General features: G+C 41.3%; 1 protein-coding gene across 2 annotated transcripts; it reads left to right on the top strand.

Annotated features, from left to right (window-relative positions):
• The first annotated feature begins 659 nt into the window (after positions 1-659).
• On the top strand, positions 660-15,111 carry HERPUD2 (HERPUD family member 2). Of its 2 annotated transcripts, none has more exons than XM_018559662.1 (8): positions 660-888; positions 3,571-3,648; positions 6,567-6,680; positions 9,490-9,644; positions 11,403-11,525; positions 12,890-13,177; positions 13,533-13,644; positions 14,695-15,111. In XM_018559662.1, exons 1-8 carry the CDS (start codon positions 742-744, stop codon positions 14,851-14,853), a joined length of 1,176 nt encoding a protein of 391 aa, XP_018415164.1. In that variant the 5' UTR covers positions 660-741; the 3' UTR covers positions 14,854-15,111. The 2 variants fall into 2 exon arrangements, with proteins under 2 accessions (XP_018415164.1, XP_018415163.1); XM_018559661.1 differs by having other exon boundaries at positions 9,490-9,647.
• The last annotated feature ends 372 nt before the right edge of the window (positions 15,112-15,483 follow it).

Raw genomic sequence — 15,483 nt, 5'->3', positions numbered from 1 at the left:
GCTCCAAGATTTGCGCTACAAAACACCTCGGTGTGATCAGGGACTAAGCTCGGACCTCTTCTGACTTTATGGCTTATCTGCCATTCCATTGTCCTATGAGGCTGACCGAGTGGTCAGTAGGCCTTCTAGCACTGCACAGAAGCATGGCTGTTGTGGAAGCTTATCCATGATGTCAGAAAAAGTCACGCTTCAGTAACAAGGTGAAACTAAATCAGAGAGAACCACAGAGTAAGGTTTACTTTAATATGCTGAATAGACTATAATAACCTGCAGTAGTAGTAACTGTGCTACTGCTAAATTGTTCTCAGTTGTTGCATGTTTCTGCACTTCATATAGCAAATGACATAATTGTCACTTATAAGTACAAAACCCACCATACGTTATTGATTAGTAGGTCTGTCAATTCCACAGTATCCGGAAAAATAAATGTCCAGGGTATGAAAATCCTATACAGCATCTGTATTTCTGTGAATGTTTGTTTACTTGATATTGATTATATAAGGGATAATATTAGTAATATTTTTTTTTCTCTTGACAGGTCTGCCAATAACAGTCTTCAAAAACTGTCTGAATGGGCAGCAATAAACTGCCTTGTTGTCACTTCCGTGCACTGACAGTGCTACGCCTATCTTATTTAATAGCTATTGGTAGTGAAAATGTGCGGTCACACTATGCTGCTGGTTTGTTGAACTACTCGGATGCTAATTAATAAGACTGGACTTGAAAGCTTTTAAGTTTGTCATGGATCAAGCCATGATGGATAACCCAGTGACCTTGGTGATTAAAGCTCCAAATCAGAAATATGATGACCAAACCATTAAATGTTTCCTAGACTGGACAGTAGAGAAGCTAAAAACACACCTGTCAAAGGTTTATCCCAGCAAACCGGTGAGTAGTGAGCAGAGCCTTCAAAGGTCATGACTGTGATATAATAGTTACTACAAAGTAGAATTAAAGCTTGTTTATGCAGGTACGGTCATAGTGTACAATCAGTCCCCGGAGCTTTTAGTGGATGGCAAACTGTATATTTTGGCTGGACACAGATGGGGGAATGGGGTAATGTTCATTAAATGTGCTAAAGGAAAATGAAAGACGATTGATTTTTAAAGGCTCAGTCCACTTGGAACTGTTTTTTTGTTTTTTGTTGGGCAAGTGTAGAAGAGGCAAACTACCAGGTTTCCTATATCTCACAGAAACTCCATTGTTGAGATCACCACACTTGATTCCTGGGTCTGCACACCTCCGTTGGCCCTTATGAGAGGTTCCCTCTCTTCTTCATGAGTGTTTATTTATAGTATGAGGTAGTCAGTAGGAGCTTCTGGAAGACAAAGTGGGCGAGATCTTGCTGTTGAGATATCCAAGACATAATAAGCTGAACCTTTAAAATGCAATTTTAAAATACAAGACCTAAGATGTTTCTAAGTTAAAAGAGAACTCCTAGAACGCCTCATCTACAGCGCCTAAGTCGCCACCTCGCTGATCACAACCTTCTTGACCCCTTACAATCTGGCTTTCGCCCCCTACACTCCACTGAAACCGCCCTCCTAAAACTCACTAATGACCTACTCACTGCTAAAAGCAAAGACCACTATTCCCTACTCTTGCTATTCGATCTTTCTGCTGCTTTTGACATTGTTGACCACCTGCTCCTCCTCAAAAAACTCCAGTCACTTGGGCTACAAGACTCTGCTCTTTCATGGTTCTCCTCCTACTTATCTAAGCGCTCCTTTAGTGTCACCTACAATTCTAACTCCTCCCCTCATCTTCCTCTTTCTGTAGGGGTCCCCCATGGCTCTGTCCTTGGACCCCTTCTCTTCTCTATCTACACCACCTCCCTTGGTCAACTAATGACCTCACATGGCTTCCAATACCATCTCTATGCCGATGACAATCTATCTCTCTACTCCACAAACTCACCCCCTCGTCCCCTGACCCAAAGCTCAGTATATCGCAAGCTACAGCTCGTGATATACTGAGACCGCCGCAGCCGGGATGGATCCCATCATGTCTAGATCCACCCAGCTTTGTAAATGACAGCTGGCTCTTCCTATCTAGAGGCAGAGCCAGCAGCTTTACCCACCCCCTCCCATGTCCCTTCCTCCAGTCAGTGGTGGAGGATCGGAGCGGGGAGGGGGGAAATCCCTGCAGGGAGCTGTGACTGACAGTCACTGCTCTCTGCAGGGAGATGATCGAGAAGTGAGCGAGCGACGGTATGCATTCGCTCACTTTCCGATCTATTGAGCCGACGTGCGACAGTTTCATTGTCACACGTCGGCTCGAACTATGAGGATGAATGATTTTCACTCGCCTCATAGTTCTCCTTTAATAATACTGCTGTGGTACCTACAATTACCTTTTTTAGCCTTTTACAGTGAACATGTTCTTGTATAGACCATGAATCCTAGACTCAAGTTGTGCTGGGATTTTTGCCAAGTCACAGTTAAAGTGAACCTGTACTCCATTTCAAACCTTTAGAATTATATTTCATGTCTAAAAGCAGGTATGGCAACATTAGCAAGAAAAGCCTCTTTGGTATTTTGTTCTGATTTAGTTAGACTTTGTAAATGGGGCCTAATGTTTCCTGACAACATGGCTAAGCCTGCCAATTGCCATTCCACTGTCAGAGAAATGTAAAAGAATGACAGCAGAAAAAGACCAAGTTGTCTATTTAGTCTGCCTACTCTTGTGGTCCATCAAATTTGCCTTCATTGAGACTGCCTCAGAGAGTGTCAAGCCTTAGGAATCGGTCCAGATATAATTATTTTTTTCACAATAAAAGTCTATCAAGAGTTGACCGCCAATTTGTTTTGGGGCCCCTCTTTCATCAGGGCTTAGGTTTATTGTGCAGGAGGAATTTGGACATGTAGGTATTTCTTGGGTTTACTTCTTTACAAACCAAAAGTGCTGCACGTAAGAGTTTGTTCACAACATGCCTGTTAAGCTGCGTTTTTCTATACACCACAGCACATGTATGGTGTGAACAGGGCACATATAAAAATGATTGTTATAATATATTTTGCAGAGCACCTCAGGGCAATAGTGTGACCTTGCCCTGCTTCAATAATGAACTTTTTCTGGTCTGTGACTTGGGATGGCAATGTTACAAAAGGCCTAAGGGCTCATTTACACCCGGCACGTTGAGCTGGGTTTACCAACACAGGCTAAGTGCAAGGACACATAGAAAACAATTGTTCTCTATGTGCCTTGTTTACAGCATACATGTGCATTGGTGTGTGCTGCATTTTTATGCAGTGCAATGCACAAAACCACGTGTGAACGCATCACAACACACTGTGATGCATAGCATTGAATTAAGTGTCCTCTTGTGACATTTCAATTAATTGAAAAAAGTAAACCCTGTGTTGCGTTGTAACAATGCATCATGAGGCCCGTACGCAATGCACACCAGCTTGTCAGATATGGACCATAGTGGGTGCCTGCTGGTGTGAATGCCCCCTAAAATCACAACTGGGTTAAATGGTAGACAAAAATAATATACTATAGGGTTTTGCCATAAAGCCATTCATTTATTTTTCTTTTGCTTATAAAGGTCCTTTATCTTTTTCTTAGTTATCCAAGGATCAGAGGCTTGTATATTCTGGTAAACTCCTCCTCGATCACCTGCAGCTGAAAGATGTTCTCAGGAAAGTAAGTATATGCTAAGTGTGAAATTATTGCACACTGTTTTCATTACTGTCATGGGATGCGCCCCCTGTGTATGGAAGACTGCAGGAGAATTGTGTTGGTCAAAGTGGTTGGACAGAATTTTTTTCTTTTTTTGAAAGTCTTGAGAGTCGTTTAGCAAACATTTGAGCAGAAATAACTCGGTGCTCCTGATTAATGTGCTCTAGGTTGTAATGGGGGGGGGCATTAATATCTTGGCTTGGGAAAAGGATTTTTCCGCAGCTAAGCTAGTTTTTTTTTGGGGGGCGGGGGGAATTGCAATTTTTATTGCTGACATGGAACGCAATGGCTGCAAGCATATATTCTATGGCTTTCCTTCCAGAATCATTGTCTGACATACCTGAAGCTTTAGCGGTCTCTGAGCTTTCCGCTATGGAGGCTCTGTCTGATGAAGAGTCTCACAAATTTTGGATTATTTTCTTTCTCCGTAGCCACAGGTAGCTGCCATACTTCCCAGACTTAAAGATACCATATTGGTTCTTATTTACGTAGTGTGTTCTACTCTAAAAATAGTACAACAGCCTGCAATGTTTACTAGTCTGTAATTACAGAGAGCCTCCAAGGCTATCAAAACTTTTCTTTTGAAGGTATTGTGTACAGACACTGGAAAACTACTGATATGCTATTCACTCCTCCCAAATGTTTTACAGACCAATACCCATTTAAGGAGGTTTTCATCATGAAGTGGGCTGTTCCCACTGTGGATCCAGTGATATCCTGCCTTAATAAAACACATACCATACCTGTTGAGGGTCCACAGGTGTTTAATGATCCCACTGACAATGTTTTCTCTAGCAGGCCGTGCATTGCAACCTGCCATAGCTGCGATGTCAGTCTGTCAAAACCTAGGGGCATGAACTAAATATGTCAAAGAATGCAGCTGCTTCTTTACTGACCCTTTGTTTGTAGAGCACTTACAACCTTTGCCTTGAGCCCCACACTATTGCGTAGACGGGTTAGTTTATCAACTAACCTGTCTACACAATACTGTAGGGCTGTTAGTCTTATTTCCCGAATGAGTCTCCTGTTTGTAGATATGCAATTAACTCTTTGGCTAAAATATTTGTCTGCGAGACAGCAATGTAAAAACCACTTGCCACGCGTGCTTTTTAATGGTGAACGTCTCTTTGATGCTTTATGGACACTCATAAATCTCCTAAACCTACAGACAACTCCTCTTTGGCATCAATGGAAGCCCTCACTTTTTCGAGAGGGGATATGTTTTGTTGGCCTTTGTGGACACCTGGTCAGCAAGCATCTCAAATGCCTAGGTAAGAGACCTGGTTTCCAGGAGCTACAAGCTAGAGTCCTGCTCTTTGTCCCCTCTCTCTTTCATATTGTCCAACTTGTCTGTGTCTCTGCACAAACTAGCAGAAGTTAATGCTGCTCTTGCAGATTTTTTTGACCCAAATACATATTGCCATTGTTTTGATGGCAGAAAGGTTTCAGAGTATTTACTCTAACCTTTTCACTGTTCCAAAACCAAAAGGGGGCACCTGCCCCATCGTGGATCTGAAGGCTTTGTTACTTTGGTGTCAAAAATTTTGCATGAAAATTACCAAGTCAGTGATAGCCTCCCTCCATCAGGTAGACTTCTTAGCCTCTGTTGAAATCAAGGATGCATACTTGCATGTCCCCATCTTTTTAGCAAATCAACGCTAATTTCGTTTTGCTGTCAGCGCTCAACACTATCAGTTTGTTGCCTTACCGTTTGGTTAGTCTTCTGTATCCTGAGGTTTTGACTGCTGTGCTAGCATTACTCTTTTGCCAAGGTATTCCCATTGTGGTATACCTGAATGATCTCCTACTGAGGTAACAGTCATCATAAATTCTGACCAATAGTCTTGCTGTGGCAAGAGAAGTTGAAATGGAGACAAACCTGGGCTGTAGGTTGAAATAGAAACAAACCTGGGCTGTAGGTTGAAATAGAAACAAACCTGGGCTGTAGGTTGAAATGGAAACAAACCTGGGCAAAGCTGAAATTTGCACAGGGTTTATTATCGGTAATATCGGTCACTTACCGATAAATAATCTGTGAATATCGGTCCCGATTATCGATGGGTCCGATAATCGGTCCAACCAAAATAAATATATATTATGAAGTTTATTAGATACTGTAAGAATTGATATGTGAGGGTATGACACAGATAATCCTATTAGAAGTCTTCTGAGAAGGAAAGGATTATCTTTAGGTAATCTGGACCTGAATAAAAGATTGACTGCTAAGGCTCTTCCTTGTGGTTTGTCACTTCTGTGTAAATTGAGGTCATATGTATATTAGAAACTACTGGAAATAAATGATTTGCAGATTAAAAACATAAAAAAATTGCTATATAATGCAGATGTATTAATTAAACCCCAAGTGAAGTCACAGAAATAGATATGCAGTTAGATATACTGTACATTGTAGTTAAAACCTTCATTTTAAGTCTTATCTTCTTTTTATGGCAAATAGTGATCTAAATATGACCGGAGTTTGACTGCTGCCTAGTGCACTCTAATATAACAGACCTGGACAGATGTGTCACATGCAAAGGTGCATCTACTAAATATTGACTTAAAAGGGGATGCATGGAGTTATTTTATGCTTTTCATTGCAATTAATTTATAATAAACAGAGGTCTGCTTTATAGTCTGTAGAAATGTGTTCAAAAACAAAATTAAATCCACTGTGATTCTCTGTTTTATGACAATAAAACATTCCCAAGGGGTTGAATGCTTTTTCTAGACACTGTATAATAGAATCTCATTCTGAGTCAGAAATGAAAGCTGAAGCTGTAAATCACTTTGGAGCGTTTAACATTGAAAGCAGCCATGGCATAGTATAAGGTTGTTGTTTATGAATCTTCATACAAGCTGTTCTTTTGTGCTTTGTCTTATAGCAAGATGAATATCACATGGTTCATTTAGTATGTGCCTCCAGGACGCCTCCTAACTCCCCTAAACCGAGCACCAGCAGAGAAAATGCTAGAGCTGCAACCACCAGCAGTAAATCAGTAAGTACATCGCGAGTGCGCATGAATTAACAGCATCTGTGTACCTCACCTTCGTTTATTGTAACATGTCCATAAACCTGATGCATGCTTATTATATTAACTTGTATACGGTACCTCCTGAAGAATTCTGCCTGCTTTTTGTAATTCCAAAGGCCACACTTAATTGCATAACTGGCCATAATATGCTATAGCTCATGCAGCTCCCATGTTAAAAGTGCCCTACGCTGGTCCTTGGTTCAACTGTCTCCTAAGCAGAGAATGGGGTAGCTTATGGGAAGACATTGAGAAGAACAAAGGCTTCAGCATCAGTACTATTACGTGGGTCAACTCCTATTTTATTAAGGGGCTTCGCTGAACACCTACCGTATGTGTATTGAAAGGGTTGGCTTAGTACTCGCTTTTTTGGTCCAAAGTTCAGGCCCTTGTACCAAAAACATTTTTATTTTCGACTGCGCATACCTATAAAAATGATTGCATTGTACAGTTTATAAAAAATTAATTTAATTGGGGCATTTTTAGGCTGTCCATAGGCCTTAGAGGTGGTCGGTGTGCCACCAATCTGACCAGATCAGTCACCTTATGTCTGTGATATAGCGTTATCTTATTTTTTTAGGGTATTTCTTTTGTATTATTTGTATATTTTGTCATTACATACTGTACTACATGCTGTGTGTGTGCTGTGGTAGGTATTTGTCCCAGGGAGAACATTATCTGAACGTGGCATAAAGTGGAGTTATAGAGAAATATTCAAGCATGTGTTTTTGTATATCTAAAAATAGTAAATCTGAAAAGCAAAATAGAGGGCTGCCCTTAGCAATCAAGCAGGTTCCAGCTTCTGTTTTTTTAACAGCAAGTTTAAAAATGAAAGCCGATTTCTGATTATTTATTCAAGACTTTTTTTTTTTTTATCAATGATTTTTATTTGTTCATCAAGAGACATGAATACAATACAGCGTCAAGTATAAGGCACATAGTACAATCACCTTATCGATAACATTTATAATTCAACTGCTTTAAGATAATACACATTGAGGAGATCAGGCTAAACGATTCCAGCGCTCTGAGGCGCATAACAAAGAGGCAAGAGAGCCAGAGGTGAAGTACTAGAGGGGAAGAAGGGAGAGTAGAACAGGAGAAGTAGGGGGGGGGGGAGTGTGTGGCAGCGGGATGATTCCTCCAGACAAAGGCATCCTATCAGGTTGTCGTTAGACTTGTGTGGGGAATGGTCGGGTGTGCATGTACCAGCCAGGGATCCCAGACCTTCCAGAATTTATTTTGGGTATCCATTAGGATACTGGATAGCTTTTCGTTAATGAAAAATGAATCTAGTCTTCGACTAACCACGCTAAAGGGAATTTGCTGTTTCCTCCATGCCTGCGCTATTGTTTGTTTTGCAGCCAGGAATGTGAAGACCGCCAATTTATGTTGGGACTTTGTGAGGTTTGGAAGTTTAAGGTGTAACAGGGCGAACCGCGGGTCTTAGTGTACATTGGTTTGGAGGATTGTGTTTAGTAGTCTGAATGTTTTGATACAAAATCTATGTACGAACGGGCATGTGCATTACGTCATTAGGGCATTCAGGTAGGGTTTCAGGGCCTTCCTCTTCTGAAGTGTTTGTGGGGCCAGATCCGAGTATACCTGGTACTTGAAGCCCTGGAAGCTGAGGTCACGGCGTTCCCAGGCGGCCTTCAAAATGTCTTCCTTAGATCTGTAAAAGGTAGTTTTAAGGATTACATCCCGCGGAGGGCCATCTGGTCTCTTCGCGCCCAGAGAGCCCTATGGATCTGATCCATCTCGAGTCTGTCTACCGGATAGTGGGGAAGGAGCTCTTGGAACATGACTGTGGCATTTAGATCCTCCACGTGTTCGGGGATACCCAGTAAGCTGATATTACCGCGCCTGTTCTCGAGATCCTCCAGTTTGAGGAGAGTTGCAGACAGATCAGATTTGACTGAGTACAAGTCCTGTTCGCGGGATTCCACGATGGTGACCACATCGTCCATCTTGTACTCGATATCATGGATTCTGGAGCCCAGTTCCTTAATGTCCCGTGATAGCTGTGCTGCCAGTTTGTCTGTGGCAGTTCTCGGCTCCTTCTGGAGCAGGACTTTAAAGCGGTCTAGCAGGTCAGAGTCTCTACATACCATCTCCGGTTGGTGGCATGGCACCCGAGAGGAGGTACTCGCGTTTGAGGATCGGTCTGCATCCACGGCCGATTCCTGAGAGGAGGGCTGCGAGTTCGGCCCAGAGGGTGACGGTGGCATCTTGGCTGGGGTGCGTGTCAAGGCCGGTGTGTTCGCACCGCTGGAACGGTTGCGAGTGTTGTTGTTGTTCTTTTTCATTGTCAATCGCCAGCTGTTCGGGGGTTGTGCGGCTAGTTTGTTTAGTAGTGGGGCACCAGAATAGTACCTAGAGTGTGGGGTTCGAGTCTGGGTGTAGAGGATCCAAATTAGGTTGCGGCCATCTTGGTTGGCTGCTCACTTGCGCCTCCTATTCCAGACTTTTTAAATGGGCCTTTAAATTTAATTTATTACATTGCCCTAATCACCATGGAAAATCATTATTATTTGTATCCAAAGGGTGAGGACAGTATATACTGAGAGTGGGTATAATAAGAAAGTGATAGAAACTGCTCCACACTTGTACACAAACAAAATGGCAAGTCATTCACCTCCTTTTAGTAGCTATCGCATGAAAGATATTTGGGTCTCTTGTCGGGACATTTTGTAAATGTTTTCAGTGAAAAGCTTGGATAAAGTTGCTTCTGTTTGAAAAATGACCCCACATTCTTTGCTTTTATTTGTTTCAGAGCTCAGAGCACTCAGGATTGGCTTCCCCTCCATCTACAAGTCAGGAAATGCCATCAACATCATCAAACAATAGAAACGAGGAGAGCCTGAGACACCGACATGCCTCTCACACGTCCAGCAATACCATGCACGACTACTTTTCATATAACCGTCAGCAGTAAGTTAGGATTTGTGAACTGACTTGTATAACTACACTTAAACAGCTGTTGTATTTCTTGTATAGTTTAGTTTATTTTATAACCCAACCTATGTCACAGAAATACTCAATCATATAGACATTGTACTAACAGCTTTGTTTTTATGGCTTTAGCTGCACAGTGTATTTAAAGTAGTATTATACTCTCAAACTTCTTTTAATAATGAATCCAGATCTAACAATAAACATTATCCATCAAAGTATGTCTTGAAATTTTCGTATAAGCACTTAAAGTCATATTTCCAAACAGCTGGCTCCAACTCTTTCAATTCAGCTTCTCTGAACTCCCTGTCTATTACAAGATCACAAGGGACAGCACGGTCTCCAGCAGCTGTTAGTTTGCTAGCTCGGAGGAGTGGGGGAGTAAGGAGCAGAGGACTGGCTTACCTTGCTGTGCCTTACAGTCATTGTTTCTGAAACAGCTGGCTCTAACTCTCTCAGTTCAGCTTCCGTGAACTTCCTGTCTAGTGCAAGATCAGAAGGGACAGCACGGTCTCCAGCAGCTGTTCATTTACTATCTCCGAGGGGGGTGGGAGCAAGGAGCAGAGGATTGGCTTGCCTTGCTGTTCCTGTGTGTTTTGTGAACACACAACTTGCTATCACACAAAAGGGTGGTTCCACAGGACCCTATGGAAAGAAGCTACCCTGAAACAGGATATCAGGGTCTGTGCTCAGGAGACCAGCTGATTCTGCAGGAAACAAACTTTTAGGGTCTGTTCAAACCATCCAATGCGTTCAGGGTACAGTTCTGTGCCATGAATGCATTGGATCGCATAAACAAAGGCTTATTATAATAAAAAATAAAAACCCCAGTGGTGATTAAATACCACCGAAATAACGCCCTATCTGTCCCCAAAAAATGGTATAAAATTCATTTCAGTACAGCGTTGCATGACGGAATAAACGTCAGTCAAAGTATCGCAGCGCTGAACACTGAAAAATGGCCTGGCCAGGAAGGGGGTCTAAACACCTGGTCTTGAAGTGGTTAATATTAATGGCATCGCAGAAGCACCGCCCGCCCGCAGTGCAATTGTCCGCGCTGGTTTGCGTGGTACTGCAATGTCCTGCGTTCCAGTGGGGGCATTGCAGTACTATGCGTTCCGGTACAGGCAATTACACTCCAGAGTGTGTCCACGGTGCCATTGACATGACATGGCACCACCACGCCCCAGAACGTGGGAAGCCTTTGATAATGCAATCCAGTGCGTTCAAGGCACGGAGCCGTGCCCTGAACGCATAGGATAGTGTGAACAAGCCCTTGAACATGAATTGACATGAATGGCCTAAAAACCTTTTGACTTTAATATCACTAGGCTTTATTGTGTATTTCAGTAGAACACCAGTGTATACCACACTACGCAGTGAACTCCTTAGCATAAACTTGGTCAGACACAGTCCCTTTCTTTTGCCATACTACAAGCGTGCATGAGAACGCCTACACAGAGTGCTGTATTCAATTTATTCTCCCTAGCAACAAAAGTTCCATGACGAACAGTATCGTAGCTGTTGGAATTTGCTAATACAGAGTCGTGTTTTTGACATGGCCCTGAGGTTTTCTAAGCCCTGATCAAAGGGGAATGCAGAATACGTCATGCTCAGCCTTTAGCAGATTCTCTATAAGGATTGTTGGTACTAGACTGTTGTTAAATTGTCATTCTCTATGCATTTTGCTTATTATACTCCACTCTAACATGAATTCTCTTTTTTTTTTAAAAGACATGTTGGGAACCCTATTCCTGGGCAGGGAGCTCCAGCAGTATTTCCAGCATATTCAGTCTTCAGCCCTTTGCAGATGATGTGGTGGCAGCAGATGTATGCACGACAGTACTACATGCAGTAGTAAGTTTTGTTTTTTTGTTTTTCCCTCTGGAATGTTTTCACAGCAATCCGTTCTTTTTTTGTGTTCGTACAAAATTTAGAGTAAAAGGGCTTAAAGTCAATTTCCGCCTTTTGTAAGTGATTAGCGTTTATTGCGTTAATGAAGAGGTGCAGTGATGATGCATATATGTGCACATTTTCATGACATTGCAGGCTTTCTTTGTTTTTTTAAAGAAGGTTTTATTAGGCCTGAAGCCTAAAAATTACAAACATTTTGCACAGGAAAATCAGTCAAACACCAGGGTGTCAGACTGTAATCATCTGCCCCCCTCCCTGTCATCCACTGTAAAATGATCAGCAAACACTAGCTCTGTCTTTACACACAATACACTGTCCGGAGGGGGGGGGTGGGAGGTGGTCAAGATGTACACACATTTTTTGCACAGCAGAGGCAGACATTTTCATGAGGATATGAAGAGGAAAACTAACAAAAGTTAAGTTTCTGTGTTCATATACATCGGCTGCGTATGCCTGATTCATACACACTCCATGCATGTTTTTAAAAAATAGCTCTGCAAAGGTGGAACTGGGCTTTAAGATAAAAAAAAAATGCTAAACCACATTTGCAGTGGTATATACAGTACACCTAAAGCGAGGCACTACTTCATTAAAAAGAAAAACAAATGGCAAGCAGAAAGGCATTTTATTGCAGAAGAGACATTTTTACCCAAGATTCACATATTTTCCACTTAAATACAATTAAAAGGTGTGACTCTTGGGTGTCTGAAAGCATTGTCAAACATTTTGGCTAGTTCCCCATTGTACTATATTGTGCTTGGTCATTTTGAGGTGATGCTGTGGATTAAATCATATTTTGTTTGTTACATCTTTATTTGATAAACTCTTGTACAGTTTAAAAGCCAGAATAAAAGGGAGAGCTGTCTTAGCTAATAATGTGTCTGGTTTCATGCATAGGAGTATTTTTTTTTAAATATAGTGTAAGGTTATGTGTCATTGGGTATTTGTATCTTACAATATAAGGAAATGTTTATGTCAATCGTATGCCTGAAAATGTAATTTCATCGTTTTTTTATTTGTTATATTTAATCATTCACTTTATAGCCCCCATTTATTTTTCCAGTGTGAGCTTTACTTGATAACAGTTCACAGAGCAATGTGTTCAATATACGGTAATATTGTTTTCCTCTTTTTACACCCTAGTGTAGTTGGACTGCTCAAACCTAGGTGCTACGGTTGATTGCATACCATTGCTCTCTGAACTGTAGATATACGCCCAAAAATGTTCCCCTCACAAAATGTTATTTATTAAGTTAATAAGGTTATTAAAGATTAGCATTAGTGTTCTCCTATTTTTGATTTTGTAGTCAAGCTGTGGCTTCTAACCAAGGACCTGCTGCCACTCCCACCATCAATTCAGATCGACCGCCTACAAATCCCCCAAGAGCAGCACCAAACATTGCTCCAGAGGTGAATCAAAACGTCCAAATGAATGTTCAGGGTGGTGCTGTAATGAACGAAGAAGACATTAATCGTGATTGGCTTGATTGGATATACACTGTGTCCCGAGCAGCTATTCTCCTTAGCATAGTGTACTTCTATTCATCATTCAGTCGCTTTGTCATGGTCATGGGGGCTATGATTCTTGTTTACATGTAAGTATAAATAGATATCTCCCTTTTTAGTGGAGAAAAGGTCATAAAGGTTTTTAATGTGTGATTATGTTCCACGTTTCTGCTTTTACCTGTTGTACCAACTCGGAAGAGTTTAGGAGAGTCTTTGCAACATATTAGCTGTTGGGGGATGTGGGCAATCTTGCTGACTCTAGATCTCCTGCCCATCTACAGCCAGTCTCTTGACAGAAGAATATATGTATATATTGTTAACTATCATATAGCTCACAGGGGCAGGGATTAGAACCAATTTAAAAGTCCTATTTATTGACTTCTCAGTTTGTGTAGTGCAACTTGTTTATAATGCAGCCTTTGAAATGTAGATTTTAATTTGCAGGCACCAGGCTGGATGGTTTCCTTTTAGACCAGAAGAAGGTCAGCCACAAGCAAGAGACAATGCAGCAGATGTGAATGAAGATAGAGTGAACAATAACGATCTTTTGGAAATGGTGAGCACTTGCAACAATTGTATGTATAAAGCTGATTAGATGCTTGACTGACTACACTCCGCGTGGGGCGGAAGAGAGGCGTCAAATAGCTTAATGTGCCACAGGCTTCTACTGATACCCATGATCGCTGAGCTGATGTATCCTTACAGATTTAAATGTTCAGCGCACCCAATCTGGTATTTGAATTAAGTTTGGAAGCCAATGATTTGCATAAAACACCAGTTCCTTTTAATTCTTTAGTATTCTGCATTCTTAAAAGGGAAACCTATTCTAGTACCTGTTGTTTTTCTGGGACAGGAAGTAAAGGGATATCTCCCCAATGAGAGCCGGCCAATAAAAGTCTTAACCGTTCCCCTGCTCTATCCAAAAATAAAAAAACAATGTTTAGACTTCACATGCGCTTGCATTGTTCTATTCCTGACCCTACTATGTTTATAAGACCTAGCGTTATCTTCAGGGATTTCTGTAATATAAGACCTACCCCGAAAATAAGACCTAGTTCGGGGTAGGTCTTATATTACAGCAATCTCTGAAGATAGCGCTAGATCTTACTTCCGGGGTAGCTGTACATGTAATTGATTTTTACATGTTAAGAGCGGCCGCAGCTCCCTCCCTGCCCGCACACACGCCCGCCCACACAACACGTCCCCGCCCGCACACCTGTTTGCATCGGAGCGGAGAGCATGACAGCTGCAGACAGGTAAGACATCCCTCGAAAATAAGACCTAATGTCTTTTCATGAAAAAAAAAAAAATAAGACAGTGTCTTATTTTCGGGGAAACACGGTAGTAACTAAACAGAATCCAATTAATTTCAATAGCAAACGTACACTAAAATTACTTAGTGTCAAAATCTGCATAAGCCAATAAAATGTATGCCCTTAGGCAAAAACTGTAGCAGTTTTGGTGTCAAAATAATATATACTGTAATGTGTGATTAGTGCTAAAAAATACCTTGCACTCTTGCCATTGAACACAACTGATCTGAACATGGCGTGCATGCAATAGTTTATATTTATTTTACAATCAAATCCTTTTCTCTTGTATTCAGGAGCATCGTATGGATGAAGGAATTCAAGAGGAAAGAGCAGATGATGTGGCAGATGCGGCTGCCGCAGCTCCCCGTCCAGGAATTGTGGCATCAGCTTGGTCATTTATAACCACCTTCTTCACCTCCCTTATACCTGAGGGACCCCCACAAGTAAACTAGATCTGGGACTGCTAATTGCAGGTTCTTGCAGGAAACCAATATTTCAAATTACACTTGTGCAATCTCAATTCTTGTCCTGTGTTGGATTTTTTTAAAGCAGTATCTCTTGCTTGACTCCCTCAGTATTAATATTTTAAGCACAAAATCAATTTTCTTTGTTTACTTATTTTCTGTAGTCATCTTCTCTTTATCAAAGAGAAATAAAGGTACATGTCTTCCATTATTTGCTTTCGAATGATCAGAAAGTTTCTAGAGTGATACTAGTTGATGTTTGCCTCTTTTTGTTCAATTTTTGAAGTTTAACCACCCTAGATCTTGTCGATACATTTCTTTTGCTTATTGTTCCTCCAGGTGAATCAAGTGACTACACATTTAGTAGAATGCATTGGTAGCTGTGGTGCACGCAAATACATAAGACAGCCTTGCAATTGCATTCTTTTGCTAAGACCTCCTTCTGTGCGGACAGTTTTTTTTTAAGGAGAGGTGATTGCAGCAGGTTTTTTTTTTAAATTAGTCAAGCTTGTATGTAGGAATCAATAATTGCCCACATTGTTTGACTTCAGCTATAAAGATATTGTCATATTTCAATTTCTTTAGTTTAAAAGATGGTAGGAAACTGGACAGGCTATT

The sequence above is a fragment of the Nanorana parkeri genome, unplaced genomic scaffold, assembly GCF_000935625.1.
Source record: "Nanorana parkeri isolate BGI_ZX_2015 unplaced genomic scaffold, ASM93562v1 scaffold410, whole genome shotgun sequence".
Taxonomy (NCBI): Eukaryota; Metazoa; Chordata; class Amphibia; order Anura; family Dicroglossidae; genus Nanorana; species Nanorana parkeri.
Note: the sequence above shows the minus strand (reverse complement) of the source record. Positions and strands in the feature narration are given on the sequence as shown.